This window comes from Panulirus ornatus, chromosome 57 (assembly GCF_036320965.1).
Source record: "Panulirus ornatus isolate Po-2019 chromosome 57, ASM3632096v1, whole genome shotgun sequence".
NCBI classification, from domain to species: domain Eukaryota; kingdom Metazoa; phylum Arthropoda; class Malacostraca; order Decapoda; family Palinuridae; genus Panulirus; species Panulirus ornatus.
The window spans coordinates 29,168,539-29,185,827 of NC_092280.1; the positions used below are offsets into that span (position 1 = coordinate 29,168,539).

Sequence of the window (17,289 nt, forward strand, 5' to 3'; positions counted from 1 at the left end):
ATCGATTCCGCCTAAATATTATGATAGAATATATGTAACATTGATATAATCGTAAATATTTTTGAAAGTTGATTTAAGTGACTTCTATCATCAGAGATGTAGAATTAGCTTCTTCATAAATGACTCAAAGTTATTTACATTCTATAAACGAAACAGACTCCGTTGAAAAATATTCATTAACCTTCCAGCTGAGCGAAAAAAGTTTCAGTACACATCAGATGTCATTTAGTTATGTGCTTTATATTTCCTTCCATTGATCTTCTGACCATAAAGTATGCATAGACTTACAGGTTTGGCTGGTCTTCATTTGCATTTCATCCAGCCAAGTTTATGGCTAAATCTGTCGACGTAATACTGTCTTGTACAAAAGTTAATTGTCCTTGCAATGTGTTCCTTTATGAATTTGTCTATTACTCGTGATATATCTTGATTAGATGCTACATTAGACTAACTGACCCTAGCCTTTAAGGAAACCCTAAGCTGAGTCTCTTTTAAGGGGAAGTCCACCCTTCAGACAACCCTCTAAACCATCAGCATAACGGAGTCCCATGGGCATGTTCCTGAAAGGCAAATGAAAACTTAATGTATGGCGCATTTCCTGCTTTCTGAAGCCTGCCATACAACGGTCGGGACTACTGTGCCCTCTTAGTGATAACGGCTCTATGATATGGGAATACAGAATGAGCTGGCCTGGGTCTATATCCTCTAGAAAGCTTAGAACAGCTTTATTTACTGAATTGTAACTGGATCTTCGTTAGACCCCGGCGCTAAATTGGTCAATCGCTTTAAATACGTCCATTTCTGATATGTGCATTTATAGAATGGCTTCATCGTAGTAAGAGAGAGAGAGAGAGAGAGAGAGAGAGAGAGAGAGAGAGAGAGAGAGAGAGAGAGAGAGAGAGAGAGAGAGAGAAGACTTATAAATTCAGATATCCGAATAAACAATCAATTAGAGAAGCAAAGCGACCTGTCCTTGTAAAACAAAAATATTTGTCCTTACAATTCACCATACCTGACTAGCTAGAACTATAATGGCATCCCTATTTACATCAACGTCGTGCATTAGCATCATATCCTTGTCATTTATCTTCTGTTATACATCCCACTACGAGGTTATCCCTTGACATCGCCATTGATCCACATGCCGGCAGCACAGTGGAACACGTCATGGCTACGTCACGGATCTCTAGAACCAATTACGACGAAGATTTCCTGCAAACTCTAACCATTCCTCAAGGTTTGTCTTGCGGAAAATATCAAGATCAGATTAATTCGATTTTTGAAGTATATATATAATCATATGTTATATGTACGTGTAAAAAAATGCATAAGTTTTAGATTCATCCTCTGCACTTGAAAATGTTCAATCTTTGATATACATTAAAAAACTGTCTGTGCTCACCAGGGCTCGAACCTGGGACCTTCTGTGTGTTAGACAGATGTGATAACCACTACACCATGAGCACATATCTTTCTGCAAATTCTAAGAAGAAGAATTCTCACATTTTGAGCCAACTGTTTAAAGATATAAAATATATCAATTTAAATCATCATTAAGAGTCTACGCGGCCTTACATGGAGAACTGTATTTCTCTATTTGTATCCTCGTTAACTCTGTTTCCATTAGTATGGCGCACATCCTCAACCCAACCCCACTGAGTTGAAGTGAAACTTAAACTTGCACATTTACGAAAGCGCTTCTTTCTTTTTTACCTTAACAGTACACACCAAACTGTTTCATAGAAGGGTAGCATCCTAGTTTATTATAGCTCCTCCATACTTAAATTATTCCATTACTTCTATTTCCTTGTCATTCTTGTGACATCTTCACCTAAAATATCCCTCGCTCTTCACCTAAAATATCCCTCGCCCTAATCACTTCTCTTCCCGCCTCTATCCACCACCTTCCATGGCGTATCTCCTCCTGGTACATTCTATTGTCTGGCTATATATCGGCATGACCAGCCCATCCTCTGCAATATCTTCTACGTGACCATATCCTAAAATTCTGTCATCCATATGTCTTTTATTGACTTCACTCCACATACTTTATTTCATCTTGATCTTTCATTTTACTTGTCCTAATTTCGTCAATACTACGCAATTATCCATCTCATGTATTTATTTTACCATTCTCCTAGAAATTTCAATTGCTCTCACCTGCTTGACTTCTCATCCACCTTCAACTTTCTCAGTCTTTCATTTCAGAGTTGTACACAGGACATATGTGGTTCATAAATAACTAAACTCCCTTGTTTCGTACTGATGTATGTACCCTCATGTTCATGGCCTGTGGGTTACTGTGTAACTTAGGTTTTACTGTGGTAGTTACTTTCACTACATGACTTCATATCATATTCATCTACTCCATTTTCTGCTCAAAAGGCCCACTTGTTAACTTTCCTGATACCTTTAGAGACGTGCATGAAAGAACCTACAGTATCATTGGTAAATTTGGTTATGTAGGTATTTGATCTACTTTCATTGTCAATTAATCTATGAGATATGAACTATGGGATATCATAGAAAACATCAACAATAACGTTTTAGCTGAGGTATCTCCAGCCTTCCCTATAATTATCCATTTGTACTGTATGTAATTTCAGTGGGTAATTTCTGGGAAGGCTGATGGTAATGCTGCTAGAATATCATTGATGTTATCAGTGATATCCCATAGTGTTGATTCAGAAAATTCTGTTTTCAGAACTGATATTATTTGTCCTTTTCATTGCAGAGCACCTATTCTCAAACACCACAGTCTCATTTCTTTATTCTGTATTATTTATTTCTTCTCAGTCTTACTTTTACTTCCAAGTATACTTGCAGTTTGAGAGAACCCTTATTCTTTTCACACCTTCTTAAATGAAAGAAACAATAAAGTCCCTGTGTGACTTCCAAAACTAGAAAAAAGTAGCATACTTTTCCATTACTTTTAAGTGTGCAAAACACCAAAGACAGAAGAATTAGCCAACTCTGAGATCTCTGCAGACTGAGTGGCCATACACACACACACAAATCATGCTTGGCAATTGTAAGTTGAGTTTGCACAGTACTAGCACAGCGATATTGTCTCTTGTCCAGCATTGTAACTAAGGACTTACACATTCATTGCACAGACTAGTACATCGCTATTGTCTCTTGTCCAGTGTAGTAACTAACGACTTAAACATTCATCAAGGTTCTAGGGCCAATCACATGCATTTTCGGAAATCGTCATGCAGTATTCTTTGGCATTTGTATGGAGTATTTCTGTTCAGTCTTTGATTATTCAAATAGTAGCACTGAACAGGGAGACACTCCACTGAAACTTAATCTGAGTGAATGTAAAGGCTGATACAAACATAGAAATATGTCAGTTTATTCATTGCAAAATTTTTATCAAAAATGCAGATAAGTACAAATGTAAGGAAATAAAACTCATTGTATTGGTGTGCATTTATTATCTCTATTATAACTGGAATTAACACAGCCATATAGCACTTCTAGTGCTTGCTAGGAAGGAATTAGTAATACAAAGAAGTGTGGTACAGCCCTGCAGCTAACATTGTTTTCTGGTTTCAGTTGCTGAAGCAATTCAAAGGAGACTAAGGTTATATTCAAGGCTGAATTGATGGTAAATTAACCCCAGTATTCCACATCGTTCCAATTCACTCTATCCCATGCATGCCTCTGACCCTCACATTTTCAGGATATGGTCGCTCAAAATCTTTTTCACACCATCCCTCCACCTCCAATGTGGTCTCCCCATTCTCCTTGTTCCCTCCACTTCTGACATACATATCCTCTTTGCCAAAAGTGACTAGTGCCAGGAAGAGATGAAGAAAGGCCACATCCACTCTCTAACTATCATGTGCAATGTACTGGCATTACCAGACTTCATCTGGCTGAGGTTATACCATAATTGAAAAGTCACTTTTGGCAAGGCTGTATCATTGTCCTTTGATGTAAAAGAGTTCTGTTTCATCAGAGAGGTTTTCACACCAAAGCAGTCCATCCTGTCATCATTACTGTGTTTTGTAGCACAACCTCAGGGCTGCAGGAGGCCCTAGATCTTGAAAGGGATCCTAGGAATATATCATATTAATTATATTCTCTAGTTTTCATATATGCACAGCTGTGGTTGAAAGCAAAATATTACCAAGGGCTTTAACTTCATATTCAGAGCACTCCAATCAATTCATTATAAAAGTGTTAAAAAGTTTCTTGACCAGTTGACTTAATAGTTGCTGCCACAAACTTTTCAATTGCCTTGTTATAATCATTCTGTTTCTACATTAGATTTACATATCTGTACATATCATCAACTTCATCTTTAGCACAGATTATCATAATGTTAATATCTGAATCAAAATGCTGATGTTACTGTTGTCTACAGATTTACCTGCTAAACAATGTCAGTACTTTATCAGTTTTCAGTGGACAGAGTTGACCTGCAAGCCCATGCACAATCTTACAAGAGGTATAGTTCCTGGGCCAGGGGTCATTCCTCAACGCAAGCCAAAGAACTTGTTATATATGCAAAGTTTGTCACACTGTAGAAGTCATTTTATGCTCTTCTGTCTCTCACCCAGGTCTGAGGGGAAATGCTTCAGAAAAAATTATTGCTAATAAGAAGCAGTTATCAATATAATTACATATACCAAGCCTCCATCAGAGAATTATATACATATCAAACTAAAGTATGAGTGAATAATAAGTACTTATATTTTTCCATACATATTTGCCATTTCCTGCATTAGTAAGGTAATGGCACAGGGGAGTTGAAGTCCCCCAACTTTGAAAAGCAGGGGGCTTAGCCCCTCCATCCTTTTGTTTAGACTTACTTGTATAGAACTGCAGTATGTTGCATCATGGCCTTTAGATTACTGGCTTTTGTTCCAGTGAGCCACCCCACTTTTTAGAAGTTGCTGCTGTCTCTGTTTTACATATATATATATATATATATATATATTTCTTTCATACTATTCGCCATTTCCCGCGTTAGCAAGGTAGCGTTAAGAACAGAGGACTGGTCCTCTGAGGGAATATCCTCACCTGGCCTCGTTCTCTGTTCCTTCTTTTGGAAAATCAAAAAAAAACGAGAGGGGAGGATTTCCAGCCCCCCGCTCCCTCCCCTTTTAGTCGCCTTCTACGACACGCAGGGAATACGTGGGAAGTATTCTTTCTCCCCTATCCCCAGGGATAATAAATATATATATATATATATATATATATATATATATATATATATATATATATATATATATATATACACGCCATTGTCTACATAAGCGAGGTAGCTTCAAGAACAGATGACAGAGACTGAGAGGGAAAATTCCTCACTTGGCTTGCATATCTGTTCCTTCTTTTGGAAAAGTAAAACAGATTTCCAGACCCCCCCACTCCCACCTCTGAGTTGCCTACTAAGACTTACAGGGAATGCACAGGAAGTATTCCAAAAAAAAGGAACAGAGAAGGGGACCGAGTGAGGATATTCCCTCCAAGGCTGTCCTATGTTCTTAATGTTACCTCGCAAATGCAGGAAATAGTGAATATATATTTATGTATGTGGACTTTTTTGTCTACTTTCCTGGCACTACCTCGATGAAGTGGGGGGTAGTGTTGCTATTCCGTGAGGCGGGGTAGCGTCTGGAATGGGTGTTTCCTGATGCTACATCACTAACATGGGGAACAGCAATTAAGTATAATAATAATAATAATAATCATATATATTCCTGGAGATAGGGGACAAAGAATACTTCCCATGTTTTCCCTGTGTGGTGAAAAAGGCAACTAAAATGGGAGGGAGGGAGGGGCTGGAAATCCTTCCATCCACTTTTCACTTTTTCAAAAGAAGGAACATAGAGGGGGGCTAAATGAGGATTTTCCCTCTTAGGCTCGGTCCTCTGTTCTTAACGCTACCTTGCTAATGTGGGAAACGGCGAATATGTATGAAAAAAAATCTAATTGATTTAGAGGAAGATTCTTATGATGCAATACATCAGCTGTAAATTTAATTATTTAGTGTCTTTCACAGGCAACTCACAACTGTCTTCAAAGTATTCAGTATTTGGGGACTGACTTAATAAGTCACTACAGTCCTTCAAATTGGCACAATGTAAATCACTGACATGTAGCAAAATACACAGGAGTATTTTAATAATAAAACTTCACTCAATTCAATCATGGGCAAGATACTATGGGAAATCTAGTTAAAGGGCATAAATGCACACAGAAATATTGACTAATATATTAGATAAGTGGATTATTGGAAATTTTTTCAAAAAATTCAAATCGTTTTTATCAGTTATTCTCTCATTTACTGAGTAAAAATCTTGGCCTAACTTTAATCATTGGATGGACAATTAGTAAATTTTAAGAACCTATACTTATAAGGCATATATGAAATTACTATGATCAGATTATCACTGTTTGTACATATGCAACTTAGTGCATTAACTTTTAAGAGCTATGATGTACAGAATAAAATCTTAAACATTTGTTAGAAGAATCACATCAGCCACAATTATCTGAATGGATATGGTATATGACAATATTTCCCTAGCAAATCAAATTTGGAAGTGAAATTCAAACTCTCTCTCCTTATTTAATATATACATCATATATAAATATACATATCTCTGAGCATATATTCAGTTATTATAAAACAAATAATTGAAACAGCTTCATACATAAAATACATAACTGCATGCCTACTGTAATATTAGAAAATGAAAAATAGTCAACAAAGCAAATTTGAAAATGCTTTTAAAGCTAGCAACTATTCACATACATTTCTTCACTAAGAACAACTTATTGACTCACTCATTTCTTACAGAGGAGATTACAAACTCGCAAATGCTATACACACTGTAGCCAAAACTTTGAAGACGGTTTCTAAGAATTATGCTCCAGTTGTACCATAAAAGAAAAGATAATTTGCAGATGATGATCTTATCACTATAGTTCTTCCCATGTAGGAATTCCCTCTACCATGAAGTATAAAATTGTCCTGACTGAATAATTACTGACTCATAACTCCAACACTGTACAATAATAAGTAACAAAGCATAAAAGAGCTGTTAGAATTTTTAGGATGTTTCTATAAAGTGTGCTCATCAGGAAAGAGTGATTTACCACTTATCTGTGACAGAGATTTTTATGTGCAATTTCACACCAGTGAATTCTACGAAAAAATAACTGGCCTCTTGGAATAAATTAGGTCTAAATATAACTAAATCCAAACAGAAGTGGAAGATGATATTACCAAACTTGTATAAATAGATATTCAATTAATCAATTTTGGAATACCAAAGAAAGTGTAACAATATCCAGTGAACAACAACAGGTCTCTGTATGTTTTTACACTATATCTGTGGGACTTATGTGAGGTGGACAAACACAGAAATACCAATTAAATCACAGTTTCTGTTTACATCAGAAAATTGTTCAAAAGATATATGATAGGGGAAGGAAAATGGTAGTTACATTATGGGCATTTGAGAGAAATGAGAGCCAGCAGACATAAAGGAAGACTGATGGTATGGCAGGTGAGTACATTGAGGTACTGTAAGCAGGCAGGAAGTGTCTTGTGTTAGAAGCGATATGAAGAGGTCTGTTGCATGACACCATGCTACACTGTGGGAGGAGGCATACAATATAATAATTGAGAGATGCTCACAGTTTCAAATGTAAAAAGTCAATGAAAAGCATTGATACAGGCTAACTTAAAATATGTAACCCAGCAATTTCTTCCTTAGCAGTAATTGCTGGTCATTATAAGAAATAGTGTATATTTCTACCTGTTATTCCACAGTAATTTTCAATAAAGAGGATCCAGAGCTTAAAGAACACATAGGAAGAGATGTAAAATGGAGGGACTTTCATGTCCCTTCACAATCTCTGTTGTTTGTTTTAGGTAACCTGATCATAATTCAAAATATTAACTAGGACATTTACTCTTTCATACCTCAGCACCAAAGTATCTCCAGGAATGTTTTCTCCTTTCAAAGTACATTCATAAGCTAGTATTTTGGAGAGAGAAGTAAACTATACTTATGATAACTGCATCAAATACTAAGTCACAGTAGTTCCATCAATTCGCTGTGTAACCCAAAATTCCAAGACAAATCAAATTTTTTGTTACCTAAAGTGAGTGTACTATATCTTCTCACTTTCTTAATGACTGCACTGTAACATTTACTGTCTACTAGTACAAGATGACCAATGGCCATTTGCAAGATGTGCAGCAGTCACCAATAGATGCAATACAATACACTGACTCACTTCTGATGTATTCTACATGGATTTAGATTGCAATGATTATGCTTCTACTTGACTCTTTTTGGTATCTTACAGGAATCAGTAATCACAACTCATGTAAAATTTTGTACGATAATCATGTGAATCATCCATCATTATAAGCTCAAAATAACAGAAGTGTTGATATGACAATTATGAACCCAGTCAGCTAAACTTTCAGACTAGGTTGAGTTAATATACAGTGAGAGAGAAGGTTTTATAAACTATAAACAAATACATCTCATGTGTACTGCAACTTTACCCCTTGCACATCAGATGGTACAAGTATGGTCCCTTGTATTTTTCTGTACACTGCGGAAATTACAGGTGGGGGTTCTTGCATTCAAAAATACTGAGTAAGGTGTATAAAAGTAAATATCAGTGTCAGAACTACCTATTGCCATTGAGTGGATAAGTTATTTTTTCCCTTCTATTGGTTAGTTGCTCACAAGAGGTTGAAGAGCGCAGTATGAAAACCTCATATGCCATGGCAATGAAGAAAATTGAAATACTTTCTAATTTCTTTTTTTAAATACCTCTGTATTAATCGTCTTTAGCCTACTGGACGAGAAGTGTTTAAATGTTCCTTAACAACAATGGAAAATGAGGTACCCATTACAAATAGTGTATTAAGCATGGTTCTGCCTATCAACTCAGGATTTTTTTTATTATGGGTGCCAGAATAACTTTTTCAAAGCAAAATGTTAAAAAGACACAATTAATAAAAATAAATCCCACTAACATAAATAGAATGATGAAGCAGGTTCATGCAATACAGAGTGTAGAATATACATCATTAATGAGATACACAGAATTTCTTTGTAAAATTTAGCGTTTGTAATGTGAACTACATTTTGTTCACAAATAGTAAGAGCAGCTATATACAGTTTATATGACAAAATTTATCAAAGTAATAAACTGACACGTGCAAGGGAAAATGAAATCGGTTAACTTCCTTCTTTCCAAGCTTTCTTTAAGATTAAAATATTCTTAAACACTAAACTTTCTTCCTTCAAAAACATAAACAAATTGGAAAGCAGTCAGAAAGCATCCTTTAATTTCGGTGTTTCTCTTTGCTTGTAATGCATTAACTTAATGCATGCTACAAATCATATTTTTGTTCTCTGCACGTTTGACATAAACTGAAAAGTACATGTCATGTATGTGCAAAAATAATTTGTAAGCAAATCAAAGCAAATATTATTCCATGAAGATCTTTACTTCTGCTCTAAAATTCTAATCATAAAAATCATAATTAAAGCCCAAAATGTCAATAATATTGCATTGGTAACACCATGAGAGTGATTTGCTTGTTCCACAAATTACGGTGAAAACCATGAAAATTCAATTCACTTTTACTTGGGGATATATATCTACCTTTTAAAGCACATAGTTCAGAGTTACAACTGTGCAGATGGATTACAAGCAAACATAAAAATGACAAACTGTTACAACTGTGGCATATGGATATATAATCAAGCCTAAGTGGAATTCAGTATGCATGTGATAGGAACTATCTAGTGAAGTAGTGTACAGTATCTTCAAAGTAAAAATGCAAAGTTTCATTGCTCTGCTTTCATGAAAAGCAATTTCAAATATAGCAGCTCACATACACACATAGTCTGAAATACTGTGGTGCGAGACATGTCTTCATTAAAGGTCACACAAAAAACTTCCAGAAGGATATTAAAGGTCTAATCTCTATTTATGTTTTTCATTCAATGAAAAAGTGAAAGGATATAAAAATATTTAAATTCTAGTAGTGTATGTACAAACAGTACATTACAGTACACAAAAAATATGAACAATGTAAACACTAGGTCAGCATGACATCTGAACTTGATTATTATGTACGAAAAGTACAGTCTGATAATTCATAGCTTTTTCATATCAAAATTACCACACTGATATGGTTCTTACTGGATGCATGTAGCAACTAGTAATGTATTGAGCAGTCTGGATATGAAAAAGAAAAGACATGCAATATTTATCACTGAATTATAATTTCCATTGAAAAGCACTCATCAATGCAAGTGGTAAATCCATCTTGAGCTCCTTTCTATTGTTATTGGCCATAAAGATTAGGTGCTCAGTGAATCTGGCAGTGACACTAGTTTCACTGTAGCAACAGTGAAAGAAATGTCTGAATATATGAAATATATGGTTTCTTGAACTTAGACTGCATTTATAAAGTTTAACTTTTTCATAGGGAAATAATTAAATTTCCAGAACAAAGCAGCAAATTAGAAACCAGTCATTCATGTTACAATGAAGCTGAGTATAAGGATACTACTGAAAGGAAATATCCTTCATCTTTATATCAAATGCCAATCATTTCTAGGGAATGAAATACATGTCACTTACTATCAGGTGTTTCTCTTACCTGAGAGCCTGTTAACCAAAAACATGATTACCTGAGAAGAACTTCATATGCACCTGCTGCATCTGTTTGAGTCAAGCAGCTTCTGACTAAGGTTTTTTATTACTAAGTAATTACTGTCCATGTACGATACCAATTAATATTGTGAAGGTAATATATGGGAAAACCAAGCTTGTGGTTACTCAGGCTTTCAATTTGATGAGAAAATATAAGCATAACCATGGTGCTCTTTTGATGATTGTCTTTTCTCACAATTTTCTTACTCTTTCATGTTATAGCAAGCAAAATCAGCTGAAATGCATATTCAATTAAGATAACTGACAGCCAATATTTATCTGGCATATACCCATTAACACTGCAAAACCTATACAAGTTATTAATGTAATAACAAATTACCATGATACCCAGATATAATACAGGATATCAAGCTAACTCTGCCTCATACTGCTACATAAGGCAAAAGGTTGTGTTAGCTTGTGTTGGTTGCACTGGTTGTAACTGGTCTAATGGGAAGTGGACTGAGTTTGTCATTTGTATACCTGGAAGTAAAGAAGCCATTCTAGAATTATAAAGTAAAGCAATTAAGTTATATTATACTTGAAGTCCAACCTAAACCAAAACTTCCTACAAATGTATTAATCAACTAGACTAAATAAAATATAGCTAGCTAGACCATGCAATACTCTGCAAGCTGCTGCATCACATGATTACTATGTGGCTACTGGCAACTCAAGGGTGGGCTATTTTGATAAATGTTTCTTTCCCTAAACCTCAAAGTTTTGAAACTCTACCCTTTTATGTCTTTCCCACTAACTATGACCTGACACTTTTTAAAAAACAGGTTTTTCACTTCCTCCTAAATTTGTAAATACTTCCCCTTGTCTCTTCTTTTTCCCTTTCATTAACCTAGCTGTATTTCATTTAAGGCTCAGCCTTGATGTAAACTTTTGTGCATGACCGAAGCATCCAATGTGGAAAGAAAAATCAGGTACAGTAAGTCTTGGTTGCAAGAACACGTCAAGAATACTGGATGAAATGGGAAACTTGTCTTCTGCTACATATAGTTCAACCAGAGTGGGATTGGTTTTGTATGTTCTAATATATCGCAGTACCGTAAGGTAAATCTTTTATTGCTGCAAAATTCTAATTTGCTTTTTTACTTTTCAAGGTACTGGTCAGATTCTATCAGACAACCTAGTAACCTTAGGATGTTTCAAAGAGAAGGATCCTTGACACACACAAAAAAAGAGAAAAGCGATGATTTTTTTCCTCTATGGCTTAGTTGTCCGTTACTGGCACTACCTTGTTAAGGCACGAAACTGCAAATTGATACCAATGAAAAAAGAAATTTGGGTTGTGCAGTACCTAAAAGAGTAGGCCATAAATCTGAAAAGTCTACATTTCTGAATCCTAATTTAGCTGACATAAAACTGGAGTTATGGGTCTTATATTTCTCATTCCTTCAGATACCAGAAAACAACTCAAAAGAGTTTCATGAGAACTTCATTAAATCTTTCAAGTTATGACCAAAGTTATTTTGCAGGCTAAAGTGTGACTTCTGACAATGGACAAAGTTAAGAAAGAAGAAAGCAGACAATGCATACCATACAGATTACAATACACTTACCGAGTAACAAAGTTGTGGACAGTGGCAGTTGAGACCTCAACACCTTCCTCTAACAAGAACTTGGCACCTTCTGCCAAGTCAAGAATGGCTACTAAGGGTACTACATCCTCTAAGCACGCAAAGTCTCGTACACTATCAGCCACCTCATCCTGTGAAGAAAATAGCTTTCTCTGAGAGGCATGAATATTCATATGGACTTTCATGCATTTTACAAAAAAGCATTACTATTAACTTTTTTGGGATTTACTTTACTGTTCCATATCTGGTAAGAGATCCCACTTTCTGTTTTCTTATCATTCTGATATATTAATTTTTTCTGAAATGTAATACAATATGCAAACCAAAATATAATCAATTATAAAAGAACAATATTAAACATATATCTGTTTCACAGATAAAAGACCTCAAATCCTCTTTAATGTAAGAACTCTTCATGTCTAGAAGTAATTTCAAAGGCTGGATGCAGACTGAATGATGATAAGCTCTTCTGGTACTTAAGGACTTCTTTCTTTGCTTAGAAAACAGTGACAGTTCACTGACACAACAAAGATTTATAAACTGGACTAGGTTACATTCTAGGAAAATGACTGCACAAAATACATTTGATTTCCTTCAATGTTCATACCATAAAAGTTACTGAGCTGCAATCTAAATCAATAACTGGACAAAATACATCTACCTCCCATGAATACATACCCTGCAGAGTTAATAACAAAATATTGTTTAGGATCTTAAATCTTAATAGTACCTGCTGGGCAGACATCCAACTGGAAAGTCTCTGTTTCTATCAATCTATCTTGAACTCTATTCATTTTACTAAGGACAGATCAGGTCCATACAGATCTTCAATGAATAAACTCAACTGTGATGTGATGAAGTGATCAAGTCCTACAAACCAATACAGTTGCTTCATGCTTATTCATAAGTTTCTCTCTTAGAACTTTTTACAGTTTTATCATCCCCTTCTTAGTCAAAGAACAGCTTGCCTCCACTGCACACAATTAATAATAATTTAAACAAGGTATCATTATTTGAAATGTCAGTAACCCCCAGCAGTTACCTTGGTTTCCACTGGTCTTTATCATGATGTACATGCTCCCCAAATACTTTCCAGCATACTATCATAAATTCTCACTAATACTTTTCACCACACTATCACAGATCCTTACCATTAATTTTCATCATACTATTAGAGATCCTCACTGTTTACTCATCTGTCATACACTTTACATGGTGAGCTTTCATCTATGGGCACTTCCAATGACTATGCCATATCTTTCTTACATCTTTAGCTTTTGTTTAACATATCTATACTACTACATCACATTCTCTGGGCTCCTGACATACCTCCCCTGCAACAAAAAATTTTAATGCAAGACCGCCTTCTTCTGAATGCTCAAGCAAGTACTCCTCTGCTACTGGCAACAGTACATCTCGTCCAAATTGTAGCTCTGTCATCTCTCCATCTGCAAAAACATTAATACTGTAATTTCTAAGTGGTGGACAGGACTCTGTTTATGAAAAAGAGACCACATTACACTTAACAGTAATATCAAAACATATGTGCGTTATCTATAAAAAAGCTGTAGCAGCAAATCATATCATCCAATCTTGCACTTATACATGTCTGAAAACTGGCCCCCTTCCAGCTCTTATTTCTTACTAGTTAGGGCTCAGATCCTTATGCTCTACACTATCACCATTCACTTATACCTACAGTTCAAAAATACAAACCAATGCTTTACAGATGACACAAAGATGATAACAATGCTATACTAAAACTTTACCCCCCTGAGAATATAGTAAATCACAAACAAGTTTTGATGTTTACCTGTGAAGAGTACAAGGCAAGGACTCTCCTGAAGACGGGACATGTGCCGTTCAGCCAATACCTCCACACTTTGTGGCCGCCATGGGAATCTCTGAAGGTAACAGATGGGGTTCAAAACTACAGTTTGTCAGGAGTTAATATCAATACTTTTAATGATACATTATCCTACTTTAGATGAAGCTGATATACCCCATCATAAGAAGTGACTAACAGGAGTAGAACAAGACAAAGGGGAGCAGATCTAAAGAGACTAAAGATGAATTTCTTTCTTAAAGGCTTACTTATCACTTTCTAGAGCTACATGACTGTGTGAGTATGAATAATTATGAAATAAAAGTAAGATTTTTCTTATTTCTAAAAAATATTTACAATGCTTAAACACATTACACCTCTCTCCCAATGTGCATGGGATATGTGTTCAAGAAGGATTAATATAAAAGTTTCTGAAATCTGAAGATAATCAACAAGGTTAAAACAAACCTCAACTTCAGAATCTTCAGAAAGTTCTGTTCGCCCATCTGCTGTAACAACAGAATTATCTGGTCCTAAAATGACTAATGTTGGGATGCCCTTCACTTCCAGGTTACTAGCCAGCTCACGACGGGCATCTTTCTCCTCCCATGCCATACTCAGCCATGGCATGGTGCTGTGATATGTTCGCCAGGATTCTTCACTCCTATAAGAAATTATAACATTACAGTATAGAGAATGGGTGCATGAGAATATGCTTTTATAGGGTATTGACACATTCCATCTGCTTTTGGTTATGCTGTGAGCAAAAAGTCACCTTCAGTGCAGTAGTATCATTCAAGTATAATCTCACATAAGAACTTTTCAGTCCAAAGGAGTCTTTCCTTTCCCTGCTGCTGATTGTAATACAGCAATGAAACTGCAGGAGCTCCTAGAGAGAAAGGTCTTGGAGTTATATAATAAAATAATACTTTTTAATCATCAAACTATCAGATCCAATGCCAACTGTCATGCTGCATTTCAGTCTTAGTGATCTTGTGATACTTGCGAAATTTTCACACCTGGATTATACTTTTAATTTTTAGTTAATCTGCTTAAAGACTAAAGGGATAAGTGTTCATTTTCTTAACCCTGGAATAATTGTATACACATTGCAATTGATTTTAGCTATGTTGAAATGTTTGTTATAACAGAAAAAGTGAAGCGGGATATGACTGTTATCATAGATTTCTATTCTGTCTTTGTGTGGAATATTGATAACATGCAAAAGCACCTTATCAACAAAATGCCAAAGGTAAGGTAATGAATAACTTAGTATCACTATACTGAAGTTTAACTGACACTACCATGAAATGGACACAGATGCTGAACTCTATATGTAATGTCAATTATAAATGCTTTATACTTTGGCTGTTACATACTAAGTCAAAGGAGCCTTCAACTCTTTAGTTTTTTTTGAAGCTGGTCTTCTAAAGCACACCTTCACTGATCCCTCTAAAAAAGACAGATCTTAGGTTCTTTTCCTAATCCAACATACCACTACAAACATTTCTCACTCCCACTTCCTACTTTCCCCCTCTCTCCAAATGTCCATTCCTCTCTTTAAGCTTTTCTGCAGTTCTGTTCCTTCTGTCTTCTCTGTCAACTTCCCTTACAACCCAGATTTCAATCCCAAAAACCAACTCACTCCAACAGCCTATAACCCTCTCTTCTCTGTCCCATCTCTGTCACTCCCCTCCTATGCTCTGTAATCACTTTAAAATTTCCCCTAATAACAATCCTCTTATTCCCCAGTTTCCTTGGTACACACTGCCTGTACCCACCTGTCTGAACTAATGAAGATCATATGAAAGTTTCCTTCCTTCTTCTTGATCTTCTCATATGCTGTCACTAGCTGGGGAGTGAAAGCTTTGCATGGAGGACACTGCATCAACACCAATGTGGGAGAAAAAGAGAATATTAACAGCAACTTGTAAAATAATATCTACGAAATCATATTCTTGAAATGGTGTTACCAGACTCTACCTGCTTAAGATTACACCGCAAGTGAAACGTCATCACTGGTGAGGCTGTATCATTGGTAGTACAGTTTTATCAAAGAACTTTTAACTCCAGATGAGTCTACGCTTCCCACTTACTTCATTAAATGCAGCCTAAGGCCGCAGGAGCCTTTGGAAAAGTGCTGAGAAACCAAGACTCATGGATATTGGTCCTGGGGTTATTATATATAAAAGAACATCCCAAAATCAAAATAATGGTGGAACAAAGTAAGTTAATAAATTAACTTTAGATTGGTATAACAAAAACTCTAGTATTATGAATAGTACTCCTGACTAACATACAGATCTCAGTATTATAAATAGTACTGTTTTTCTGGTCTACTAATGATTGTATATAAACGGTTTTTAATGTTACAACCATTCTTTTTGCCCCTAATATTGTCTCATTCTTACTCTCGTTTCGTGTCTATTTCCTCCTTCCCCTTCTACAAGACCCACCACAGTAAGTCTTACCCAGTGTGCAGAGAAATAAAGGCCTTTGTAGCCGTCCTTGACCGTTTCATATGGAACCTCCTGGCCCTCGGTATCTACGAGTTTGGTGGAGGCGAGGATGTCACCGATAGGTCGAGGCCGCCAAGGGAAGTTCAAGGCCTCGGGGTCGCTGGTGACCATCTCCCTGCCCGCCCTCGTCAGGAGACGACCGCTGCGACTATCAATGAGGACGAGGGTGGGTATCGCAGTCACCCGGAACTGCCGGGAGAGTCGGATCTGTAAGAAAATAATTATCATCAGTAATCAATTCTCCTGTAATAACCTGCACTGGGTCCTTCTCTTTCTCCATCATCTAACATTAATTACGATGATATATCTACTGGATTCGAAATATCTTAAACAACTGTGTAAATCAAAGAGTTATGAAGATATTTCTAATGTTCTCGAAATGTTAATCATCAGATTTATGAACACCCATGATCTTACTAATGCTCCCAAAATGTTAATAATCAAGCAAATTAACATTTACGAAGATACCTCTAATACTCCATCTATAATTAACAATCAGATGAATTAAACGAAAATATTACTTAAAAAAAAGTCAAAAACGGACTGGCTGGCTACTTCGCGTTATCAGAATGAACAGCATACACACTCAAAGGATGTTCCACATATGCATCTTGTTAAGCTTAAATGACTAACCATAAAA

General features: G+C 35.9%; 1 protein-coding gene and 1 non-coding gene across 2 annotated transcripts in view; both read right to left on the minus strand.

The window, feature by feature from the left end:
- Positions 1-1,393: 1,393 nt before the first annotated feature.
- Positions 1,394-1,466, minus strand: TRNAV-AAC (transfer RNA valine (anticodon AAC)). Its single transcript has one exon. It is a non-coding gene; the product is annotated as a tRNA-Val (tRNA).
- Positions 1,467-6,573: 5,107 nt separating this feature from the next.
- The window catches only part of LOC139766374 (nucleoredoxin-like), a 159,932-nt gene continuing 149,216 nt past the window's right edge, over positions 6,574-17,289 (minus strand). Inside the window, exons 4-10 of the mRNA XM_071694917.1 lie at positions 16,602-16,856; positions 15,912-16,012; positions 14,599-14,794; positions 14,119-14,209; positions 13,635-13,753; positions 12,288-12,436; positions 6,574-11,199 (exon numbers count right to left, since the gene is read on the minus strand). Coding sequence (XP_071551018.1) covers positions 11,130-11,199; positions 12,288-12,436; positions 13,635-13,753; positions 14,119-14,209; positions 14,599-14,794; positions 15,912-16,012; positions 16,602-16,856 — 981 coding nt within the window. The 3' untranslated portion in view covers positions 6,574-11,129. The remainder of the gene's footprint in view (positions 11,200-12,287; positions 12,437-13,634; positions 13,754-14,118; positions 14,210-14,598; positions 14,795-15,911; positions 16,013-16,601; positions 16,857-17,289) is intronic.